This window comes from Typopeltis vanoorti, chromosome 9 (assembly GCF_054136105.1).
Source record: "Typopeltis vanoorti isolate ZY-2024b chromosome 9, IOZ_Tvanoo_1.0, whole genome shotgun sequence".
Lineage (NCBI taxonomy): Eukaryota > Metazoa > Arthropoda > Arachnida > Uropygi > Thelyphonidae > Typopeltis > Typopeltis vanoorti.
The window spans coordinates 85,125,187-85,152,620 of record NC_143557.1 but is presented as its reverse complement, the minus strand read 5'-3'; the positions used below and the strand labels follow the sequence as shown (position 1 = coordinate 85,152,620).

The window sequence follows — 27,434 nt, the reverse complement described above, 5'->3', positions numbered from 1 at the left end:
TCGTCGGTGGTATTACAAGAACAGTTTAAAAAAATAATATACAAGCTAGAATACTAACAATAGATCGTTGAAATTAGAACATGCCGCGTGATGTTATATCACTAAGTATGAAACGAAATATTTTGAAGTAGAAACATGATTGAATTTGCTATTAAAAAAAAAAAAAAAAAGAATTTGCTATTAATTTTTTTTTTTTTTTTTTTTTTATTTAATAACTGATGGTTCTAATTCATACAAAAAATTAGTATTGAACGAGGCACTGCGCATGTCTCGGGAACATGATTTATTCGTTATGGCTCATGATGTAATTGTCATGAAAGTTCATTTCTTTGATGTTTAATGATCTGATTAAAGCTTTACAAATTTCTGGTAAGGTTAGACCTTGATTCTTGTTTAGGTTTTCAGTTTTATGGGCGACTGCAGCTGCTTCCTTGAAGGTTCTTGAATGGTAGTTATCTTCTATATAGGGCATAAGACTCTTATCCCACTCAATGTGATGGTTGATAGAGGCAAAGTGGCAAGAAAGGCCTGAAATGTCTTGTCTGTTGTTTCTGACATATCTTATGTGTTCTTTCTTTCTCATTTCAAAGCTTCTAAAGGTCTGACCTACCTAACTAATACCACATGAGCAAGGTATATTATATACTCCAGAGTACTTGTAGAATGGATGAGGATCTTTTGGTGATCTTAAAAATTTCCGAATAGTGTTGATTGGCTTGAATGCTACTCTGATATTATGTGGTTTTAGAAGGTTAGCTAATTTTCTGGAAATGCTGCTGACAAATGGAATAGTAATAGTACTGATGTATTGGACGTCATTACGTTGTCTATGTGGTATATCAGGCCAGAGAATCTTGTTGTAGAGTCTTTTTTGGATAACCATTTAAAGATAGTTCTCTGGATATTGTAGTTAATTCCATTTATAGATAATTGTTATCTGTTGTGTACTTTATAGCTCTTTTCTTGAGCATATGGATAATGCTAAGTTTCTGCACTATATGATGAGACTAGTTGAAATGGAGGTAATGTCCAGTATTTGTAGGTTTTCTATAAACAGATAGGTTGATACTATTATTGGTTTGTTTCTTTATTAGGATGTCAAGGAATGGCAGTTTTCCATCTTTTTCAATTTCTAATGTGAATTTGATGATATGGTGGAAACTATTGATTTGGTTAAGGTAATCCATTAGTTCTTCTTTCGTATGATTCCAAATGAGAAAGATATCATCCACATATCTGTACCAAATTTTCGGTTTTGGAATGATCTGGGATAAGATTTTTTCTTCTAGATCTTCCATGAATAAGTCAGCACAAGGAGGGGAGAGGGGGCTACCCATAGCTAATCCGGTGAGTTGTTTGTAGACAGTTTTTTTTGCCAAATAAAATAGAAGTTAAACAGTGATTGAACAAAGTAGTGATGTTTCTTGGGAACAAGTTGCCTAAGATGTTGTTGATGACTTCAACCACTGGAATGTTTGTAAACAGAGATGTAATGTCTAGGCTTGCTAGTATATCCTCTTCATAGATAGGGATGTTTTTTATAATATAATAGTCAAGAAAAAAAAATTCAACACAAAATGAAAGAGTTGTTTCCTCCTCTTGTACCTCCTCAATAACATTTTTTTTCCCAGCACAGCTTGCTTGATTTCTCTGTTCATCCATTGGACTGTATAAAAGGACTGAATTTGAATGGCTTTGGTGTGAGGCATCTGAAGAGGCTGCTGCTGGAAGGGAGAGTAATGAGTACAGAAAATGAAACCGAGCAAGTAAGAAGTGATGTGAAAGAGCAGGAGAGAGTAAGTAAAGAGAGAGAGAAGTGCTGCTTATGAATGAAGTGGGTAGCATGAGTGTAGAGAATGAGACAACAAGTCTGCAAGACAAATGGGGAAATGGAAAGACTTGAGGTGGACAGGAGAACAGCGTGAGAAAAGTTGATGCTCCAAGAGGATGTGAATGCATGTGTAGACAAAAAAGAAAGAGGATGATCCAGGATGTAGGAAAAACAGTTGGATTTAAACAAGGTTCTGGGATGAATAAGGAGAAAATGAAATATCTTGAGGAAAGTATGGAGAAATCACATCTAATACATGGTATCAGTGAAACTTGTTATATATCCAGGAATGAGCTGTTATATTTGCATATGAATGCTAGAAGTATAAGAAACAAGTGAAATGAAATGGCTGCATTGATTAAGTTTGTTCACCCAAAAATTGTTGGAATAAGTGAGACATGGTTGGATGAGGATGACATCCTGACAGGAATAGGGATGGAAGGGTTTTTACTGTTTCTATCTTTTGCGAAGATAGAGTAAAAAGGGAGTTGAAGTGCTATCAATGATAAAAAAAAAAGAGGTTATGTCCATACAAGGTAGAGATGCAAGGGGGGAAATAGTAGTATTTTTTCTGAGGCAGTATGGTGTGAGATAGAGGTGAATAGAATGAAATACTTTGTTGAAAGTTGCTATAGAGGGTAGTGACCAGCAAATGTATAAGCAAATGGGAAAAGGGTGATTTTCATTATGATAATATAGATTGGGATGTCGAGATAGCAACTGGAAGTAAAGAAATGAGTTTCTTAAGTTTTTGAGGGAGAAATACCTCAGGCAGTATGTAACAGATGGCACATGAAGATTGAGGGTCTTGAATTTGATCATCTCATCAGAGGATGTTATTAGAAATGAGGTATCATATATCCAGCGTGAGAGTGACTATGAAGTGATTAGCTGCGTGGTTGTCAACCATGTATGGACTTCCGTGAGGAAAGGGTATATGTGGAACTACAAGGCTTGTGATTAAGAGAAGCTCAGGAGACAGCTTGGATGTAGCTGTAATGAAGAGTTGAATGAAAAGGAGATCAATGCTGCTTGAGTGATATTTAAGAACTATCTAGTAGAAGCAATGTTTAAATGTATTCCAAGGGTCAGAAGGTTAAATAAGGTAAGTGTGAAATGGATTAATGAAGAGATTAAGCATGCAATACAGAGAAAAAAGAAAAAGAGGAGTGGTAATAATGCAGGTAAAGAGGGTGACTTGGTTGATAAGGGTTGCAAAAGTTCAGTGTGAGCAGCAGTCAGCTAATAAAACAACAACAAAAAAAAAATCCCAAGGAGTTCTTTCAATTTGTTGCCAAAAAAAAAAAAAAAAAAAAACAGATTATAGTTGAATAGCATTGATTGGAGAAAACAGTATAAGGACAACTGCTGCAGAGGATATAGTTGAGATATTTAATGAGCAGTCCATAAAGGTCTTTCAGAATATGACATCATGGTGGAAGGTTTGGGAGTAGTGGATGATGAGGAGAAACTGACTGTGAGTGAGGAAGAGGTATATGAGAAATTAAGCAAATTTGATATTAATAAGGCTGTCGGACTTGATGATATATCACCACATATTTTGAAAGAATGTGCCAGGGAGTTGACATCTGCCTTGACATATTTGTTTAATATGAGTCGTACATTGGGTCAAGTTCCAAAGGAGTGGAAGGAGGGCAAGATTGTGCCACTTCATAAGGGAGGTGACAGAATTTAGGCATTAAATTATAGTCCAATCTGTGTGTCAAATGTTGGAGAGGCTGGTGAGAATCAGGATCAGAATTGGGTTGACAACAGTGGTATTATCTCTGATAGACAGCACAGATTTGCTAAAGGGAAGTCATGTTTTAGTAATCTACTTATTTATTACAATAAGGTGACAGCGGCATTGGATGTTGGAGATGGATACACAGTAGTATACATAGACTTTGCAAAGGCTTTTGATAGATAATCACATGATAATTTGATAGTCAAACTGGAGTGGATGGGATTGGATATTGTAAATTGAATTGGAGATTTTGTCTGATAAGTATCAACAAGTATATTGCTCCCCCATACACAACTTGTTGTGTATGGGGGAGCAATATCCTAGAAGAGGAAAATCACTAGTGGTGTGCCTGAGGGGTTTGTTTTAGGGCCTTTACTGTTTAACCTGTATGTTAATGATATTGGGAAGATTTGAATGGAGATATAGAATTGTTTGCAAATGATGCAAAGTTTGATGAACTTTGAGGAGCAGAGCAGATATGGTAGCCTTACAAGAATACCTGAATTGAGTGATTGGGCATGGGAGTGGGATACCAGTTCAATATTGCAAAATGTAAGGATTTAAAATTTGGAAAACAAAGATGGAATGTGGAATTATTTACACTTGGTGGGGATATATTGTTGGAGGTGGAGGAAATAAGCAGTCTTGGAGTGATGGTGGATAAGGATCTGAAATTTAGAGGAGAAATTGCCAAAATTGTTATGACAACACTAACGAATTCTAGCAATGCTGTGGAGGACACTGACTTGTAGAATGAGATTCTGGTTCCATTGTATAATTTGGGCATCTGATTAGGCCATATATGGACTACTGTGCACAGATTTGGTCAGCTGGTTTTTAAAAAAGTATGAAGAGATGTTTGAGAGGGTCCAGAGGCAATTGACCAAAATAGTTTCTGATCTCTGGAAAGTTGAATATGAAGAAAGGTTGAGACGATGCAGTTTGCAGAGTCTAGTGAATAGAAGGAAGAGGGATTATGGAGATGTACAAGTTAGTTATTAGTTGTTATAGGATTAATGTTAAAGGGGATTTTTTTTTTTCATAAAATGGTGGGAGATTGGGGGAGAACAAGAGATCATCCCTGGAAATTGTACAAGGAGGGGTGAGCAAGGGAGTGTGAAGTGGGGTTTTTTTTGCATGGAGAGTCGTGAATGATTGGAATGCATTGCACGAGATTGTGGTGTCTGCAGAGAATTTGAATGTGTTTAATGTGCAGTATGATGAGCTGTGTGTATGACAAAAAGAGACTTCTTAGATGAGGCCTTAGGATAATAATAATAATTATTATTATCAAAGGATACTTAACAGCAGACAAGAAATTTGTACCTGATGAATATGATTTACAGCTATTAGTTCAGTAGCATACTAATAGTCAACCAGAACGAAGGAGTGAATAGCTATGGATTATGAATTCACTGTATTAACTGTGATCATCATCACTTCATGGAGTCAAAAGAATCATCATTGGATGTCCTTTTGTCACAGACAGCTCATCAAAGCGTGCTTAAACCCATCTCAGTTTCTGCACTTGCCACACTCTCTCTCAGGCAATGCATTCCACTGACCAACCAATTTCCATGAAAAAAACCTGCTCTTTCCTCCCCTGCTCACACTATCCTATCAGAGATGGGTTATTTTTCTATCCCTATGCCCCCATTCTATGAAAATATTCCTATTACTCCAGTAACAACAAAAATAACTAATACTGGTTTCTTCTTCTCTTCTTCCTGACATGGAATTTAGGCCAAGTAGCCTGTTCCGGTCTCATGCCATCTCTTTCTTGGACTTCTGATTCTTCTTTTTCCATTTATTTTGTATCTGTATAATATTTTTGGTAGTCTGCTGTTGTCCATTCTATTTAAATGTTCTAGCCATTTTTGTTTATACTGTCTTATGTAGTAATTAATTGGTTTTATTTTCAGGGATTGTTAAGATTTCTTCATTTGATTTTTTGTGTACTAATTTTGCCAAAGGCTTTATCATAATCAATAAAGGCCATGTGTGTTTCTTTTTGAAATTCTCTTCTCTTTTCTATTAATAATTTTAAAGTAAAAATTGGATCTATGCAGGATTGGCCTTTTCGGAAACCATTTTGTTCTTCTAGTAATTTGTCTTCTACAATGCTGCTTAGTTTCACTTTTAATATTCCTGCATATATTTTATATCTTGTATTCAGCAGGCTAATTCCCCTATAATTATTGCAATTGTCTTTATTTCCATTTTTATAGATTGGGATAACCAGTGCTTTTTTCCAAGGGTTAGGGTTTTTTCCAGACATCCAAACCATATTAAAAAATTTCAGAAGTCTTTCATTAATAAATTTAGTTTAATTCTTTATCCAAGTATGAGCAAACAAAGTTTGTGCCTGAAAGTATCTTCAGGACTGGGGTAAGGTAGTACAACACCAGGGCACTCCTTGCAAAGGTGGAGCAAGCTACCAACATTCCTATCTCAGTATCTCCCATAATGCAAAACACATCTCCTTGCGGATATGTCTAATGTTATGCATTAAGGGAAAGGCCACAACCCAGACTAGTTTCGACCTTTATTGAGGTCTCTTCAGTGGGAGCCAGGCCCAAGTGGAGATACCAGGCTTGGCAACTCCTATAGGTAGAGATGATCTGCTAATGCTTCTGCCTGGTATCTCCACTTGGGCCTGGCTCCCACTGAAGAGACCTCAATAAAGGTCGAAACTAGTCTGGGTCGTGGCCTTTCCCTTAATGCATAACATTAGACATATCCGCAAGGAGATGTGTTTTGCATTATGGGAGATACTGAGATAGGAATGTTGGTAGCTTGCTCTACCTTTGCAAGGAGTGCCCTGGTGTTGTACCACCTTACCCCAGTCCTGAAGATACTTTCAGGCACAAACTTTGTTTGCTCACACTTGGATAAAGGATTAAACTAAATTTACTATACTCTAACCAAGTGAAAAATAAACTTAAATTAAATTTTTCACCTGCATTTTTGTACAGGTGTATATTTATATTGTCTTCTCCTGGTGCTTTCCTATTTTTCATCTTTTTTATTATATTTTTCAGTTCTAACATTGTGATATTTTCTGTTAGGTCATTCTTTGTCTTATATAAAATTTTATTTCATTGTTCTCATCTGTCCAGAGATTTTGGAAATAGGTCACCCATTTTTCTAAATCTATTGTTTGTATTTTTATCTTTTCTTTTATTTCTTTATTCATGTATTTTATTACTTTATAAGTTTTGGGTTGTGGCTTAAATAAATCCTTTTCTAGTTCTGTTACGAAATTGTTCCATCTTTCTCTATGTTTTTTCCTTACTTCTTGTTTTGCAATTGCACTATTTCTGTTATACTCTATTTCTGCTTCTATTGTTTTGGAATTTAGCCATTTCTGGTAACTGTCCTTTTTGGTTTTTATTATATTTTCTATTTCTTTGTTCCAGTCCTTTTTTTCTAATCTATTTGTGCTTTATTCCTATGGTTTCTGTTGCTGCTTTTGTGAGAATTTGTTTCAAAATTTCCCATTCATCTTCTATGTCACTTGATTCATGTGTGGTTTCTGTGTTTATTTTTATTTTTTATTTTATTTATTTTTATTTTTTAAGTTTGTGCATTTTTAATATTGTTGTCTAATACTGGTTTATAAGTCGTAATAGTTATTTAATTAAACATACTAGTTTCACCATGTATGCTAGTGGCTTCATTTGGGTTAGGAAGAACAAACAAATCTATAATAAGCAGGAACCATTACAAAAATATAAAAGTAAAAACAGAAACATGTGGAGTGTGCAAGCTGGCACAGGTCTGTCATTATTCAGCAGGTGTGCATGATAGTTGGTTTCTCTCTCTCTACAGAAACCAAGGAATGATTTTATGTGACATGTGGAAGTCACTTATTAGATCAACACATCGGACTTCAATTTTTCTGCAAACTATTGCTCTGTATTATTCTGCAAACTATTGTTCTGTATTATTCTTCAAACTATTGCTATGAATTGCTCTGTACGTGTCTCATGAAACTGGGTTTACGTTTTTTTGTCTTCTTGTATTGATCAATCATTGTTCAGCAGGTGTGCACGATAGTTGGGTTTTTCTCTCTACAGAAACCAAGCAATGATTTTATGTGACATTTGGAAGTCACTTTTTAGATCTTTCAACACATCAGAATTTAATTTTTCTGTAAACTATTGTGCACACCTGCTGAACAATGACTGACCCGTACCATCTTCCATGCTCCATGTGTTTCTGTTTTTACTTTTATTTTTGTGTAACTGTTCCTACATATTCAATTTTTAGTTATGTAATAATTCATAATTACTGCTTATTGTATATTTGTTCTTCCTAACCCAGATGAAGCCACTAGCATGTGTGGTGAAACTAATAGGTTTAATTAACTATTACGACCTATAAATCCAGTGTTAGTTATTTTTGTCACATTCATTTTTTAGCCAAAAAATCAACATAGTCACCAGTAACAACTTCTTATCCACTCATATATCTCAATCATAATTCCTGACCTCCCCCTCCTATTCTTGAGGCTCGTAAACTGCCATATAATCCAAAGGGTACTCTGCAGGATAAACTGCAGATAAATTGTACTCTTCTAGATAAACTGCTGTTACATATCTCGTGAAACTGGGTTTACATTTTTTGCCTCCCTCTTGTATTACTCTTAATAATAAAGCAACTTTGCAAGAAATTTTCAGATAATAAATAAAAATTAATCTATGTCAGTATTATTTCTTAATATGATTATAATGATAGCCAAATATTAATCCTAATGAAGTTTCATAACTAGATCTTTTCATATGATCACAGTACAGATTGCTTTCAATTCTACTCTTCCAGGATGAAAGTCGAGGTGAATATAATGTTGTAATATTAATAGAATTTGCAATTGCTTTAATGAGTGCTTTGGATCAGATAAACAAAGAATCTTTTCAGCACTTTCAACTTCGAATTGGTAAGTAAAAATTGATTTGGGTACTTGTGTTTAATCACATTTATTTAGTTTTTTCACAGGAAAAGATTAAAACTTGTAAATATTTTCTTAGCATCTAGTTTTATGAATGTGATTAATGAATCAGTCATAGCCTTAATGGTACCTTTTAGTATAGTAACCGACCGAGGGTTAAACATGCTAGGCACAGCACTTCATTCAAATTAGCACCAAATATTTTATAATGAGATTAACAGTACATCATCAGTGTAGAGCAAAAGCCGTTCAAAGAAACAGAATACTGAGTAAATACAGCAACTCATTAACCCATAACAGCAAGTACTTCATGCTAGAAGGATCATTTGAAATAGAATTAATCATTTTTGATATTTATATACGATAAGAATCTCCTGAACTTTTGGAATAGAGAGGCATTCATTCCAATTTAAATCTGGATGGTATAACAAGGCAGTTGAACTTCTGCTGAAGAAGTGTTCATTTTTGAAACTGTTTCTATGGAGATAGTGAACATTGTTCAAAAGGATGCTGTGTTGGATGAGACTGCACTTTTGATATAAGTACTGAATGCAGTACTGGTGTTCACTAATCCTTTCTTCCACAATGGCTAGTCTTTCCCAAGTATGTTAAATTACACTCTCAAGAAATCTGGTAATGGCTAAAGATAGGGGTGATAGCTTTGGACTCCCTGGAGATGTAAAAAAAAATATTCTAACCCAACTTTCAGATCCATAAACTTTGGTCCCCTAGTCTTCATGATGATGAGAATTTCGTAGAAATGGTGCAGAGAATCCTTTCCTTTAGTGTTACATAGTGATCAGTATTCATTTCAGACAAATTATGGAGACTATAATCGTGTTAGAAATAATTACTTTAATTTTAACCTTCATGTTAAGGTCATCATCTAGAGCAGCACTTCCCAAACTGTGAGCTGTGGCCCCCTTGGGGGGACCGTTAGTTTTGTTGAGGGGGCCGTGAAATAATGAAAAGAAATTTAAAATGTTTTAAGACTAAGTGTGCCATGTCAAATGTGTATGTAAGATGTTAAAAAGGTAATATTTGCATTTGATTTTTGTGATATTCCCTGTGTATGTTTTGTATTGAATATAAATACAATAAATATTATAATAATATGTCTGTATTACGATTTTTTTTTTTCGATGGGGATCGTGAAATATTTTAATTTTTCCAAGGGGACCTTTAAATCCATGTGTTTGGGAAGCACTGATCTAGAGTATATGCACTTATATATATATATGAATATATATGTAATATATATTCTAATTCTCAGGGGCTCACATTGGTGAGTACAGGCATGGCAAACCCGAGATACCCAAGCTAGACCTGATCTTACTTCATACAATATATGTTTGGTATATCATATCTGAAGACTGGTCTTTTACTCTTCTTTTTCTCTATTCTCTCTTACTTCTTACCCCCCCCCCCCCATGCTATTACAGTGATTTGAGAGCAGGGGGAGGGACTCTTTCCTCTCAAACTGTAGTGTCCACTATCTACTAAAAAAAAGGCAAGGCTAGTTGTCTTAAGGTGGAAGCCTCACCACTAGGATACCTATCATTATGCTAGTCACTTGACATAGGGAAACACATATTACTTGCAAGTCTCAACGAAATCCAAACTGGATAGAAAACATGGGAAACGACCGCAAACTGGAAAAGGTTAAGAAAACGTGGTGAAATATGCTACATGGAACATTAGAAGCATAGCACATACAGAAGAAGAATTAGATAAAATTTAAAATGACGAAAATATAGAAATTGCAGTTCTTACAGAAACAAAAACGAGACTTAAAGGAACAAAAGAAATGGCTAACTACAATATCATATATAGTGGAGTGGACAAACAAATACATGCAAAAGCTGGTGTAATGATTTGGATCCATAAATCAATTAAAGCAAAATAACTCATTATACATACTGGAATGAAAGAATATTAGAAGTGCGATTAAGATTAAGTAAAGAAAATTTAACAGTTGTTGGAGTGCCCCTGAAGAAGGAAAAGAAGAAGAAAATGATTACTTTTACAAAGAGTTACAAGGAATATATGAAAAAATAAATTATATTTATTTTTTCCAGCTAAAATTATATGGTCTGTTGACCATATAATTGTAGCCGGAGATTTTAATGCCAGAATAGGAATGAAAAAAATTAACAATAATACACAAAAATTTGGAGAACCAACAGTAAACAAAAATGGAAAGCGACTCATTGATTATATAATATATAATAATTTAAAAATAATGAATACATTTTACAAGCCAATTGGAAAGAGAAAGCAGGGTAGACCACAAAAAAGGATATTGGATAGATAATAAGACTGGAACAGACCAATATGGTCTATACCCGTAATTAGTGTTATGATGATGATATATATTCTATATATGTGATAGAGAATATATGAATTCTATATCATATTCAAACGGCACATTAAATTTAATAACTATGGTAAATCCGGGCTTTCTGATCATGCCCTGAATATTCTACATAGAATTGACTGGAAAGGCATTTGGTGTGATGTAAACCTGTTGTTTACATCACACCAAAACATAATATGAATGTAAATTTAAGCAGGCCTGTAAAATTCTTATCAACCACCGTAATTTTAATGATAATGATGGTCTAAAAATCCCAAGAATATGAATGGCACATATTCTACCCACATAAACTTTTTGTCCATGAGTTGATTATAAATAGGACTGTAAGTAATCTAGGATCTTAACTCTAATATAACAACTCTCATGTTAAATTAGGACACCACTGTTGCTGTAATAAAACTATCCATACAAATTTGTTCCCTGATAATGTTATAAATATGAGGGTGGTCTGAAAGGTTCTCGGACTAACAATGAAAAAAAAATTTATAATTTCAAAATTACTTTTATTTTTCAACATAATCTCCATTAAGACTATTACATTTATTCTAGCAACTCCAGCGCAATTATCCCATCCCTGTAGTGGTTCTCAGTAAGATCTGCAAAATACCCCTTTACAGCTGCAATCACCTCTTGATTCGAAGAAAAACACTGACCAGCGAGGAAGAGTTTTAGTTTTGGGAAGAGATAGAAGTCAGAGAGAACCAAATCTGGTTAAATAGTGCAGATCCCTTAATTTTTCCATTGCCAAAACACCTTTGTGGGCATGTGCATTGTCCTGCTGAAAGATGATTTTTTTCTTCTGCAAACAAGGTCTTTTCTCATGAATTTTTTCGTCTAGTCTCGTTCAAGGATCAGATTAATATTCCCCAGCTATTGTTTTACCCTTTTGAAGATAATTAATAAATAAAATGCCTCTAGCATTCCAAAACACCGATGCCATGACCTTTCCTACTGATGGAACCGACTTTGTCTCTTTGGCACTGAACAGCCAGCTTCTGTCCACTGTTTTTACTGCTGTTTGGATTCTGATGTGTAATGTTGAATCCAAGTCTCATCCATAGTAATAAATCTATGCACAAAATCAGTTTTATTCTTGTTAAAATGCTCCAAGTACTGTTCGGAGATTTTCATGCGAGTGCGTTTTTGATCTGCTGTGACCAAGCATGGCACCCATCTTGCACAAAGCGTTTTCATTTGCAATTCTTCATGCAAAATATATCCTATATATTCTTTTGAAATGCCTATAGTCTCAGTAATATCATGCACTTGGCCTTGCCAGTCATCCAATACCATATTGTGCACTTGATTAATGATTTCTGGTGTCATTACACTTTTTGGACATCCTTCATTAGGATCATCTTCAAGGCTAGTACGGCCACATTTAAACTTGGCAGTCCATTTCTTAATTGTTGAAAATGAAGGAAAAGAGTGACCATAAACTTTCATGAACATTGAATGAATTTCTTTTGCCGTTAAACCTTCTTTTACAAAGAATTTTATAACTGCATGATACTCAATTTTATCCATTTCAAGGGATACAGACAACACTTTTGCTTCAGACAGCTGTATAAAACAAACTACTTGATAGAATGACTTGCAGTTTCACATGGATGCTTATGACAGATGTACCAACTTAGAAAAAAAAAATCGTGCCAATACTCTTGCCATCTATGGTCGAGGCCGAGAACTTTTCAGACCACCCATGTAGTATATAGCTTTGATGTTTTGTTTTTTTTCACTAGAGGTCAGGCCAGTAGAATAATGGTTGATCAAATCATTGTCTCTTTGGTATACTGTTTGAAATGTAATATAGCTTGTCTCTGTATACTCCAGATGATGACCTTAATTTGAACGTCGAAATGTAAGGAAATTAAAGTAATTATTTTTAACACAGTTGTATTTCTAAAAGGGTCCAGAGAAGACAGACTTATTTCATAACTGGTCTTTGGAATGTGGGATATGAGGACAGATTGAGGGAATGTAGATATTGCAAAGCCTTGCGAATAGGAGAAAGAAAGGGATTATGATTGAGACATTTAAGTTGGAGGGTTGTCACGAGGTTAATGTGGAAGAAATTTTTCGTAGAATGGGGAAGGGGTAGAACAAGAGGACATGCTTGGAAGTTGTATAAGGAGGGTGTGAGCAGGAGTATAAGGAGTAGGTTTCTTTGCATGGAGACTGGTTGCTGTTGCTCAGTAGAATGCTTTTGCCAGATCCAATTTCAAATCATCACCTGCATGATTTGAAATTGGAAGTGATGATCACTCCGAATTTCAAATTGTCTGTAGATATTCTTGTATCCTGATGTTGTGGAACATGCAGATATAGTGAATGAGTTTAAAGCACGGTTTAATGAGCTTTGTGAGTAACAGTGTTTGCCTCCTGCAATGAGTCTTTTGACTCCATGGAGGGTCTGGTGTTAATAATAGCTTAAAACTGGTTTGAGCACTGTCTTGTATACTGCAAGTTTTGCTTGCTTGGCTAATTTCACTTTTATTCCATATAAATTTATTCAACTGGCTTCCCACTGTACCAGGTTAACTTATTATGCTATTTCCATATTTAAGTTGCCATCTTCACTAAATGCTGTGCCTAAATAGCTGAAACATTGAGAATGTAGCTGAAGTTTTAGTTTTCTATATTCTTGACTATTTTCATAGTTTTGGTCTCTTTATTGCTGATTTTCATGCTAAATTTGTTGCAGTTTAGTGGGAGAACCTTGGAGACTTGCACTGGATGTATTTTGGAGTATATCTGCATAAAGAAAAGAGCTAAGTTTGATATCGGCAATTCTAATATTAGGTTTAATGTCACTTCCTTTCATAATGCAAATTAGTATATCACTTGTCAGCACTCCAAATTGTCATATTGAATATTTTAATTTTCTACTTCTGAATGAATTAATTCCCTAGTATAAGGAGGGAAGAAGAACCTGATTTTACATCAAATCAATTTCCCATATTTCCTTCAATTTTTAATTGCAAACTTACAACTTAAATTTAGACTATGCAGTGGTACCTTGAGATACGAGTGACCCAACATAAGAGTTTTTTGAGATATGAGCTGTCACTAGGTCGATTTTTTGCCTAGAGTTACGAGCCAGAATTTGAGATATAAGCCTGCTTCGGTGACATCACAACCACCACTCTGCTCAGATTCCTGAGTCTTGCGAATCGTTCAGTTCACATGTTTACCTCACCGCAGAAGCATTTCTGTCATGTTGAGTTTTAATTTTGTGTTTTTTTTTGTATGTGCAGTTATTTAGCTAATTTTTTTCATATAACCATGAGTCCAAAGAAGGTGAGTGTAAAGAACAGTGGTGAGAAAAGGAAAAAGGTGATATCCATGGAATTAAAGCGTGAGATAATAGACAAATATGAGCAAGGCGTAAGGGTAATAGACTTGGCAACACAGTACAATCTCACTACTTCTACAATATGTACTATTCTGAAGCAGAAAGACTCTATTAAGGTTATAACTCCAGCTAAGGGCGTTAAAATTATGTCAAAGTTACGCAACTCTGTCCATGAAAACATGGAGAACCTGCTAATTTTTTGGTTGACAGGGAAGCAGCTCACAGGAGACAATGTGACAGAGACTATAATTTGTGAGAAGGCACAAGCCATTTATACAGATTTGCTGCAGCAGACCCCAGATACTTCAACACAGGAGGCTTCACAAGAGCAGTTCAAAGCCAGTCATGGGTGGTGTTCAAAAATTTCCAAAAAAGGACCAGCATTCACTCCGTTGTCAGGCATGGTGAGGCAGCGAGCTCTGATTCTAAGGCAGCTGAGATATTTGTAAAACCTTTGCTGAATTGATCGAAGCCAAAGAATACATCCCCCAACAAGTTTTCAGCTGTAACGAGACAGGGCATCTTCTGAAAGAAGATGCCAAGCAAAACTTACATAACAACAGAAGAAAAGAAGATGCCGGGTGACAAGCCCATGAAGGATAGGCTGACCCCTCACACTGTGTGCAAATGCGAGTGGTGACTGCAAGATCAAGCCGCTGCTCGTATACCACTCAGAAAACCCCAGAGCCTTCAAGACACATAAGGTTTTAAAAGAAAAACTGCAGGTTATGTGGAGGGCAAACCCAAAGGCGTGGGTCACCAGGCAGTTTTTTGTACAGTGGGTCAACTTGGTCTTTAGTCCTGCTGTTAAGGAATACCTCGAGGTCAATGACTTACCCCTGCAAGCCCTTCTCGTCCTTGACAATGCTCCTGCCCGCCCACTCACCAAATCTTGAGGATGACATCCTCAAGGAGTTCAGCTTTATAAAGGTTCTCTACTTTCCACCCAACAACACCCCTATCCTACAGCCCATGGACCAACAGGTGATCTCCAATTTCAAGAAACGTTTTACCAAACACATGTTCCAACGCTGCTTCGAGAGTTCTTGAAGGACCACTACAACATTGTCATATGCCTTAAAATTATTGATATGGCCTGGCAGGGTATTAAAAAAAGGACCTTGACCTCTGCATGGAAAAAGCTGTGGCTGAAAGGGACTTTGAAGTATTTAGACTTGAACAGGAAGTGCTGGAGGAGATTGTGTCCCTTGGAAAGTCCATGGGCCTGGAGGTGGATGAGAGAGACATCGAAGACCTTGTCCCCGCACATTCTGAGGATGTGAAAAACTGACAATGGAGGAATTGATGGAACTACACACATGCAGCAACATACGGAGGTTCTGCAGGAGATTGGTACAACCGCAGAGGAGGTTATCTCTTCAAGTGAGATAAAGAAAGTGTTGGCAATGTGGGAAAAAGTTTTGGACTTTGTTGAAAAGAAACACCCTGAAAAAGTTGCAACTGGTCATGCAGCAGCGCTATTTAATGACACTTGCCTAACTTATTTCAGAAACATTCTAAAAGGGAGGAAGAAACAAAGCTCCTTGGACAGGTTTCTATTGAAACGCCCTGCAGATGAAAGTGACAAAAGCGTGGCAAAAAAGAAAAAACTAGTGAAGAAGAAAATTAAGTTAAGCAAAAGTGAAGTGAAAGAAAAAATTAATACCATATGCTAATCGGCTCTGCCAATATCTGGTTATTTCTTTAGATTCTCTTTTACATGAATGTATGTACAGTATTTGGTTTTATTTTCTTTGTATACAATATTTGTTCATTATAAATACATTATTATAAAAAAATTTGGAGTGGTTTTTTTGACTTATGAGCTCAGTCATGGAATGAATTAAACTCGTATCTCAAAGTACCACTGTATATTGTTCTGTATAATGTTTTATTCACTATGTATAATCGCAGTATTTCTGTAAGCATTTCTCTGAGCACCTTGTCATGTGCCTTTTCCACATCTAAAAAAACTTAGGTACAGTTCTTTGTTATATTCCCATGGTTTCTCACTTATTTTTATAAAGTGAAAATCTGATCTTGTCAGCTTCTATTTTGGCCTAAACCCAGCTTGTTCTTCTCCAAGTTTCTCTTGTACAGTTTTTTTTTAAGCATCTTCTCAAGTATACTTATATAAATCTTACCCAGAACATCAGTAGAGAAATTCTTCTATAATTCTCACATTCAGCATTAATCCAAAGAGATAGTGGGAGGATGAGATTAAAGAGATGGCAGGAACTCGGTGGCATAGAAAGGCTCAAAATAGGAATTGAGGAGACTTTTGGGGATGCCATTTTCTGTCCACTGCTGGATAATTCCAGCAGTGGACAGAAAATGGCTGATGATGATTATTAAGCTTAGCTCTCTTACATTTATGTCTGTATACTTTTAGAGAATATGCAGAGTTTTTTTGCTAGGAACTTCCAGTATGCTTTCTTCTTTTCGAGAACTGTTCTTTAACTTCTTGTGCCCACCATGGTGTTCTTATTTTTCTCCTTATGGGTAACTTAATCATATGTCACCATAGCCGAATCAATCAGTTTTTCTGATTTTGCCATTGAGAGTCTGAAGTTTGGTTCTTGTTTTTGAATTGTTTTATTTTTTCTTGAATGTTCGTATAGGTCTTCAGCTTACCTGCAAAAGCTACTGAACTTTAATTCTTTTTGAAACTTCTTACATGTTGTTCTTTTCAACATGATATCCATTTTTATTATTAACATCCACAGAGTCAGGTACTCATTGAGGAAGGCCACATATCACCTGCATGATTGAAATTGGAAGTGATGATCACTCCCAATTTCAAATTGTCTGTAGATATTCTTGTATCCCGAACCAGCATTAAGATACTGTTATCAACAATAACAGTTAATATGAGGCTTTTCTTATTTCTAAATAGAAAGGAGTATGAAATAGAATTAAACTTTAAAAAGACCAAACACATGATAATAAATAAAGGAAGTACAATAGAAAAACAACTAGAAGTGTTAGGCCATTACATACAATTACCTCAGATGCATATTCACAGAGACTGGGAAAAGGAAGGAAGGAATACAAACCATAATCCGAAAAGCAAAAGCAGCCTTCTGCAATAACGGATACATCCTCAGAAACAATATTGATAGCAAAACAAAACTAAAAATAATCAAAACATACGTGAAGTCAGTCTTAAATTATGGATGCAAAAACTGGATATTAGATAAATGGATAATGAGGAAAATACAAGCATTCGAGTTGTGGTGCTCTTCTATAGCAAAATTTCATGGAGAGATAAAATAACAAATATAGAGGTGCTACAAATGATGAACACGAAGAACTAACTAGTCAGAGACATAAATAGGAAGATGAGTATGGCCGGACATATAACGAGAGGGTCAGCCAGAGAATTGAGTAAAGTAATTTTAGAAGGAAAGAAAGAGGGAACAAGGGAAAGGAGGAGGAGGAGGATGGATAAATGATGTTCTGGAATGGACAAAAACTAAATTATATGACAACATCAAAAGAATGGCAGAAAATAGAGTGAGGTGGAAATCAGTAATTGCAAACCTTCAATACAGTTGAAGGTTTGCATCACCTGAGACGAAGGCAACATCAGGAGAAGCTGGAGTCTAGAGGGTATGGCAGAGGAGGGAACTGATGGTGAATGAGCAGGATGTATATGAGAAATTAAGTAAACTTGATGTTAGTAAAGCAAGGACTTGAGGGTATGTCACATATGGTATGAAATAGAATTAAACCTTAAAAAGACCAAACACATGATAATAAATAAATGAAGTACAATAAAAAGACAACTAGAATAGAAGTGTTAGGTCATAACATACAACAATAGAAACATACAATTACCTCAGATGCATATTCACAGAGACTGAGAAAAGGAAGGACAGTGGATGAGAATGTCGAGAGTTAGAAAGATTGAAGGATAGAGAGAATGGGTTGCTAGATTTGGATGATGAATTATATTGGATGAGGAAAGAGATGAAATGGATGTGGAATGAAATTAAGAAAATTTGGGTAAAAGCTATTAAAACAAATCAGGATGGCACGAAAGATGAGTGAGTGGCATCATATGGTGACTCCATTATTAAAGGCATGCTGGATGATAAGATATACAAGGTATGTTTTCCAGGCGGTAGAATGAGTAGAGTGATTGAGGCATTGAATATGAGGCGGGAGCGAGCAAAAAAGTTAATAGTTTTAATAGGTACGAATGATTTGACAGAGGACAAAGAGAGCCTCAGATTGGATATCAGGAGGCTGCTTAGAAGGATAAAAGAGAATAGTGTGACAGGAAGGGTAGTCAGCGTGTTGCCTAGGTATGACTGTGGTGAAATGAGGCAGAGAGCAAGGATTATGAATGATATGCTGGCTGAAATGTGTGATGAGACAGGAGTACAGTTTGTTAATGTGTGGAATGAGTTTGAGGGACGAAGTGAGCTGTATGGGAGCAGTGGACTGCATTTGAGTGGCTATGGTGTGAGTTGCGTGGAGAGACTGCCGCTGGAAGGTAGAGAAGTGAGTAGAGAGAATGAATCAGAGCAGGCGGGAAGTGATGTGGAAGAGCAGGAGAGTAAGACAGGAGAGATGGAAGAGGTGGTTATAAATGGGGAAGTGAGTGGAATGGGTATAGAAAAATGAGAGAATGGGTGTGCAAGAGGAGTAGTGAAACAGGGAGGCTCAGGTTGGACAGAGGTACACAGCGTGAGAAAGGTGGATGCTCCAAGAGGAGGTGAGAGCATGTGTGGAAAGGAATGGGATGACCTGGGATTAGAGGTAACAGTTGGAATTGAAAAGGGTTCTAAAATGAAGAAGGAGAAAGGAAAATGGCTCCAGCTGAGCATGGAGAGATAACATCAAGTGAATGGTATCAGTGGAACTAACTGTAGATCCAGAAATGAGCTGTTGTGTTTGTATACAAATGCTAGAAGTATAAGAAACAAGGCAGATGAAATGGTTGTGCTAATTGCGTCTGTTCACCCAAAGATTGTTGGAATAAGAGACATGGTTGGAAGAGGTTGACATCCTGACAGGAATAGAGATGGAAGGGCATGATGTGTTTCGTGAGGGTAGAAGGGAGGGGGAGTACTATTGATGATAGAGAAAGAGTTATGTCCATACAAAGTAGAGATGCAAGAGGGAAATAATGCCAGTGGTTTGAGGCAGTATGGTGTGAGATAGAGGTGAATGGAAACAAATACTTGGTGGGATGTTGTTATAGATCAGGTAATGTGGATGGTGGTGATAATGAAATGTATAATCAAATTAGCCAAGCAAATAAGAAAAGGGTGATCATTATGGGTGATTTTAATTATGGCAAATATAGACTGGAATGATGAGATAACAACTGGAAGTAAAGAAAATTAGTTTCATGAGTTTTTGAGGGATAACTACCTCAGACAGTATGTAACAGAGGGCACGCGAAGATTGGGGGTCTTGGATATGGTCATCTCATCAGAGGATGTAATTATAAATGAGGTGTCAAATCATCCACCAATTGGTGAGAGTGACCATGAGGTGATTACCTGGGTGGTTGCCAGCAGTGTGAGGACCTCTGTGAGAAGAGGGTATAAGTGGAATATATGGGGAACTACAAGGGGGGGGGGGGAATTATGAAGTGCTCAGGAGACAGCTTGCAGTTGTAGCATGGAATGAGGAGTTAGCTGGAAAAGAGATCAACAGCTTGGGGGATTTTCAAAAACTGTCTAGTAGATGCAATGTCTAAATGTATTCCAAGGGTGAGAAGGTTAAATAAGGTAGGTGTGGGATGGATGAATAAAGAGATTAAGCAACGCGATACAGAGAAAAAGGGCATTGTGGAGGTAGCATAAGAGAAATGGAAATAACGAATTCCATGAGGTCTACAAAGACCAGGCAAGGAGGGTGACTTGGTTGGTGAGGGTAGCTAAAGAGAGGTATGAACAGCAGTTAGCTAATGAAGCCAAAAAGAATCCTAGGGAGTTCTTTCGATATGTAGCCAGCAAAAGAAAGAATGATTATGGAAGGATGACAATGATTGGAGAAAATGGTATAAAGACAGCTGTTGAGGAAAGTGTGGTGGAGACACTTAATGAGCAGCTCATAAAGGTCTCTCAATCTTGTGAATGTGACTTCTTGGAGAGATTGAGAGCAGTTGATGATAGGAAAGAGAGACTGACTGTAAGTGAGCAAGAGGTGTATGGGGAGTTGAGTAAACTAGATGTTAATAAGGCTGTGGGACTTGATAATATATCACCACGTATACTGAAGGAATGTGCCAGGGAGTCGACACCTGCCTTGACATATTTCCTAACCCTTTTATACTACCCCCCCCCCCCCCCGAGGCTTTTTTTTGGTGGTTTTCTCTTCTTGATCGTCTGGATGTGTATTTCGCAGGGAGTTCTGCTCTCACTCCCGGGTGGTAGCAGTCAGAGATGCCACATAGTAGTTGAAAAGGTTGCTGGTCTAAAGCCCTATGATGAAAGGATAGACGTTTTACACATACAGTTGGCAACCAATGGGAAAGCTCAGCGACTCGGGTAGCGTGCTACGTGAATGCAGAATTACCGTTCACCAAGAATGTTCTTGACATAGGTATACTGACGGAAAGGAAATAGTTAAAAGAAAAAGAATCAGGAATTTAGGGTACAAGTATAAAGGATCATAAAGTACGGTATTGTAACCTTTTTGTCAAGTGGTGTGTGTATGTGAAGAAGAGAAATTAACTGTAATTTAAGAACTAAGGACTCTGATTAGAATAAGACAGGACTATAGTGCTTTGATAACAGTTAGACAAAAGGAAAAGGAATGTTCTTTACATGTGCTGATTGATAATTATGTCTTAAGAGGTATTGAAGTGTCTTTATTTGAGTAATTTAGTCAGTATGAAGTTTCATTTTTGTTTTATGATCTAAGAATGCTAGATTACGATTCTTTTAGAGAAGTGTTTCTATGATATTCATATTTGTTTAAAATGTATGTAAGTTATTCTGTTTAACATTCTAATAGTAATGATTGATTATTCTTTACACTGTATGACAACAAATATGATAAATAAACCTTTTGCTATTTTTAATTTGATTGCCTGTGTCTAAGAATCTGATGTACCACTTAAATTATTTGAATCTAAGTGGGAAGGAATAAACGATAGTTAAGGTCACGACTGCAAACAAAGATCAATAGTGGGTACATCTGCAAGTTCACTTCTTGATTGAGAAACTCTTTTCTTAATCTAAGGGTTCTGGGTGGTGCAGCAATAAAATACAAATTTTCCCAGAACTTTAAGAGAGGCAAATTTCAGAGGCTTTGTCACCTAGGAATTGGCTCAACCTTGAGGCAATTCCTTTGTGTTCTCAATAGTACTACATGACATCCAAGGAGAGGTATACTATACAACATATAGATATATAATAAGATCAGGACATAACACTATTAACCACACCTTATTCAACTTCCAGGGATGAATCCCTTGTTGTGGTCCCTCTAGCCAAGTGCTGAAACATTTCCCCTTGATCTAGCCTATAAAACCCTTTAAGTGAAATCCTATCAACCAACTTCTGCAATCCACATACCTTCAATCATAGGGAACATTCCACAGGCCACTCACAATCTTGGTCACTCTCCTCTGAATCCTCTCCACTGCTTCCTCATCCCCAAGAAACCCAGGGGGACCAGACCTGAACGCAGTAATCCAGATATGGGCATATCAAGTCCTTATAAAGAGTAATAACTTCCTTATCTCTACTTGTTACTGTGTTCTTCAATAGCCAAATAATCTTATGTGCTACTTTAGCAATATGTCCTCTAAACTTTTAACTCTCTATCTACTATCACCCCTAAATCTCTAACTTCATCTATTTCCTGGAGTACAGTGCCATCAATGTGATACACAGCTTGTAATCTATTTATCCCAAAATGCATAATATTACATTTCTCGACATTAAATTGACATCCATTAACTTTTGCCCATACAACAGCCTATGTAAATCATGCTGCAAGCTCTCAACATTGCCTTGATTAACTATTACTCTACCTAATTTCTCATCATCAGCAAACAACTAAATATTTCCTTTCAGGTTATTTCGTATATCATTTATTGTGCTTGATTTTGCTCCTCCAAATACCACTTTTTCATATCTGTCCTTTATTCAACTCAGCTGTTACTCTATTATAAAAATCCAAAAGCATCATGGTGTATCCATTCCCCTTGTCTAACTCATTGGTAACATTATTATAAAATGTTAACAAGTTGCTCAAACATGACTTTCCCTTAGTAAACATATGATGTTATTATTATTATTATTATTATTATTATTACTATTATTACGGGCAACTCCAGGGAGTCATTAGACTCATCGAGGGAGGCCCCAAATCATATTCATCACAACTATTTGACATTCATACAGTATCTATCATACCTCGCCTTAAACTCATTCACTGTCACAGCATCCACCACAGACTCAGGGAGCGCATTCCACTCATTCACTACTCTAAAAGTAAAGAACCCAGCTCTAACACCTTTACTAACCACACTTTTGCCCAGTTTCCATGGATGTCCCCTAGTCCTCCCACAACCAGCCCTGTTCTCAAAAATATCTTCTGAATTAATTTTATAGAAACCCTTCAGTAATTTGAATGTCTCAATCATATCTCCCCTCCTCCGCCTATCAACCAATTTTTGCAACCACAAATCCTCAACCTGTTCTCATACAGTTCATTCCACAGACTTGCTATCATCTTGGTCACTCGCCTCTGGATCCTCTCCACCTCCTCCCCATCAAGAAGAAACCTAGGTGACCAAATCTGAGCACAGTAGTCTAGATGGGGTCTTATCAAGGCTCGATAGAGAGGAACAATAACCTGCTTGTCTCTGCTTGTCAACGTATTCTTCAGCAACCAAGTGATTTGATGAGCTGTTTTGGTCACTTTTGCAATGTGTCCACTAAATTTCAATTCCTTTTCTACCAACACTCCTAAATCTCGTGCCTCATCAATTTCCTGGAGCAGGGTTCCACCAATGCAGTAAACTGCCGCCAATCTTTTCACCCCAAAATGCATAACCTTACATTTTGCCACATTAAACTGACATCCATTCTCCTTAGCCCAGACCTCCAATCTAGCCAAATCATCCTGCAAAATTTTGACGTCATCTGCATTCACTATTGCCCTACCCTACTTCGCATCATCCGCAAACAAATGAACTGTTCCTCTCAGATCATTTCCTATATCATTTATGAACAAATTAAACAGCAGTGGTCCAAGAACAGATCCTTGTGGCACACCACTAGTCACAGGCCGTCTTGTGGACTCTACTCCCGAGTAAACCACTCTCTGATATCTCTCCGTCAACCACCCTCCTATCCATCTCACCAACCCTATGTCCATTCCCATATGCTGCAATTTACTGATTAGAATTCCATGTGGAATCCTGTCAAAGGCCTTGGCAAGGTCCAGTAGAATCACCGTATACCCATTACCCTTATCCAGTTCAGCCGTCACTGTGTTATAATACGTGAGCAAGTTACTGAGGAACTTCACAAAACCATGCTGTCCCCGATACAGTATCCCATTTTCTTCTATCCAATCTTGTATTTTCCTCTTGACTATTTTCTCTAAGACCTTGACAATGATTCCTGATATGCTAATCGGTCGGTAATTTACAACAGCAGTCTTGGAATCACCTTTATGCAGTGGAACTATTTTCCCCTCTTTCCACCCGCTCGGGACTAACCCAGACCCGAGACTCAAATTAAACAAAATGGTCAAGGGTACTGACAATTCTTTAGCTGCTTCTCGTACAACACGAGCTGGTATACCATCCAATCCCACAGATGTATTGACAGTGAGGTTATGCAATAGACTACTCACCTCCACTTCATTAACCACAATTCCCGTATAATCTACTGGTTTATTCGTTTCTGCAATGTCACCACCTGGATATATATACTTGCAAAGTGCTCACTAAGTAACTCAACTATATCAACTGATTCAGTTACCTCCCTACCATCGGCATTCTTTAAAATCAATCTGCCATGTACATTTTTCCTTTTACTTGCTACATATCTAAAAAACTGTTTAGGATTCTCTTTAGTCTGCATGGCCAATGTTCTTTCGTAATCCTTTTTTGCTTTTCTTACCACACTCGTCACCCTTCTGGCCTGCGCTTTATACCGTTCATGTGCCTGCCGGTCACCCTTCTCCTTAAATTCCCTCCATAGTTGTTTCTTTTTTTGCAACTCAAGCTTAATGGTGTTATTCATCCATTTAACCCCTACTTGATTTATTATTCGGACTCTAGGTATACAGTCAGCCATTGCTTCATGCAAGCACTTCTTAACTACCTCCCATGCACTATCAACTTCTAGTCCTTGCAGTTGTACATGCCATGGCACTGAACCAATCAAACTCCTAAGCTTGTCATACTTTCCAGCCCGATAATTCCACATGTACTCTGTCTTAATTGAAAGTTCTACACCTTTAGCCACCTCCCAAGTTAAGACCCTATGATCACTCTCACCGATTGGTGGCAATGTGGTCATATTTGTTACAGCCAAATCCTCAGATGTAATTACTAGGTCAAGCACTCTCTGACCCCTAGTATTTTCCATTACATGCTGTCACAGATAGTTATCCCTTAATAACCGCATAAAATCCAGTTCCTTCCTCCCGTGTGTCCTCTCCTCACTCCAATCAATGCGACCATAGTTGAAATCTCCCATAATAATCACCCTCCTTCCACCCATTTCTTCTATTTGCTTGTGCATACTGTCACCACCATCTTTTCCATCACCTGGTCTATAGCAGCACCCAATTGTATATTTAGTTCTGCTAGCCACAATCTCACACCAAATGGCCTCAAATGTGCTCTTTTCTCTATCCTGCAATTCAACTTCTATTCTCCTTGGCTGGAGCTCATCAGCTATCATCAACAATACTCCTCCCCCCATCTCTCTGTCATTCCTGAACACACTATACCCATCACATTCAATCCCACTAGTTATATCATCTACAGTCAGCCATGTTTCACTAATACCTATAACCTGTGGTCTGGAAGTGCCAACCAAGGCCAAAAACTCTTCCTTCTTGTTCCTAATACTAGTATTAGTGTACATGAATTTAAGACCCCCATTAGCCCCAACCCTACCTTGATGCCTTATATTAACTATCCCACTCAGATTTGTTGTCCTCATTTGCTCTGGCATATTATATTCATTCTTACATTCAACTGCCTCCATAAGGACTGTATCTCTACTCCCCCCCCCCCTAACAAATCTAGTTTCCCTGAATTTGCACATCCGCTACATTCAGCAACACTTTCTCAAGTCTTCTTACACCGTAACCATTCAAATGCAAGCCATCATCTTATATAGATCCTTTCGCCCATCAAACTCACTCCACACATCCACAAATTCCACACCACTCGTCATACATAACCCACGGATAAAGTCATTTGCAATTATAGCCCTCCTTTTAAACATTTCACTGTCATACCGTGGCAAAAGACTAATCATTCTAACTCTCTCACTCTTTTCTTTTGCTACCTCAAACAATTCATTCAGGACTTCTATTATTTCCATTTTATCTCCTTTCAAATCATTCGTACCTGCCACAACAATCATTTCTTTCACCCTTTCCTTTTGCTCTCTAATAGACGCAGTTACATCCTTTATGGTCGCACCAGGTTGGTACGATTTTGTCAAATCCTCTACTAACACACCTCGTACTAACGAGTCTCCATACAGCACTCTATCCTTCATTTTGTTCATGTTCACATTCATACGTCTATTTTTCCTGTCATACCTTTTATTATTGGTTGGTTCATTCAGTCTACTTTTGTTCATGCACTCTAGCTGCTGTTTTGCCCTTTCTATCGCACTATTCAACAACGCGATCTCACTCAATGCATCTATCTCATCTTTTTTGTTCTCTGAGAAACCATTTATACTATCATTCACACTTTCTACATTCACACTCTCACAATTTTCATGACAACCTTGCCGTTTCTTGTCATATCCCTATTTCCTTCATTCTGAAGGTTGACAAAAATATTACACTCACGATCCGAAATACACTTCAATTCCGCATTCTCCCTACATTTTCTACACACATTCAATCCTTTATTATCATCTAACCACACTCCGACCGCACTCCGCAAAGCGTACATTTCACAGCTAGTACACTGACTCATTTCTTTTATGCTACCGTTCTTTGATAACGATGGCGAACCTTCATTACTGGCCGCCATTTTCCTTCGCACAGGTGCCATACTTATCTATAACGTGTTTTGTCAAATTATACGTTATAACACACCAAAAATAGACGCACTAAAATACGCAAGGCAAACAAAACAAAACTACACAATATTAAGTAATTTGTATCGATAACTGAAAATGATGCTTATCTTATCTGGAGCTTGCACGAACACTACACATTACGAATTCATCTAGCGGCGACTTCCCGACATAGATTATGTTATAAAACACTTTAGTACACTAACCACGCTAATAAAGCTCCAATAATATACCAAAATTAAACACTTAAGTCCATTAAATTGAATCCAAAACACCAATAAATCAACAAAAAACACATTATAAAGTACAAATTCTCTGTCAAGCTATTTCTGTAGATGATCCCTTACCAACTTTTCCAAAATTTTCACCACCACTTCCCGATATACTGATGGGTCAATAAGGATACATAAGTCTTTATACCAGCCTTGTGCAGTGGAATTATTAGACATTCTTTCCACTCTTGTGGAATTTTCACTGTTCTGAGGCTCAAATTATAAATTCTTGTCAAAGGAACAGCCAGTTCATCTGAACACTTTTAGCATCAGTGCTGATATCTGATAAATAAAAACTTCATTCCTTTATTCCATGAAGTGCTGGCATGCCAGCTGAATATGACAAATGGTGAGAGGCATGTTGCACTTTTTGTTCATTGGCCCTCAGTAAATAACAATATGTAAGATGACTGGCCTGTGCAGAGCCTACCAAGAACAACTTCCTAAACTTCCTCTCTTTAGTTTGTATGTTGACTAGACTGCCAAAGTGTAATTTCAGGCTTAATCTCATGCAATTTGTTTGTCAGTGCTTCTTACCATGATGGTTGCCATTGGGAAATTAGTTTTGATCTTATAAACTGTCTGTAGCCTGTACATTGTACTGTCAAACAATACTTTAAAAAAGTACAAGTTCATCTAGC

At 37.0% G+C, this 27,434-nt stretch overlaps 1 protein-coding gene across 3 annotated transcripts in view; it reads left to right on the top strand.

Annotated features, from left to right (window-relative positions):
• Ac76E (adenylate cyclase type 2 Ac76E) overlaps positions 1-27,434 on the top strand; it is a 313,695-nt gene that overhangs the window by 223,696 nt on the left and 62,565 nt on the right. For all 3 annotated transcript variants that reach the window (XM_090397688.1, XM_090397687.1, XM_090397686.1), the window contains one exon: positions 8,403-8,517. In XM_090397688.1, the coding sequence (XP_090253814.1) occupies positions 8,403-8,517 (115 nt within the window). The remainder of the gene's footprint in view (positions 1-8,402; positions 8,518-27,434) is intronic.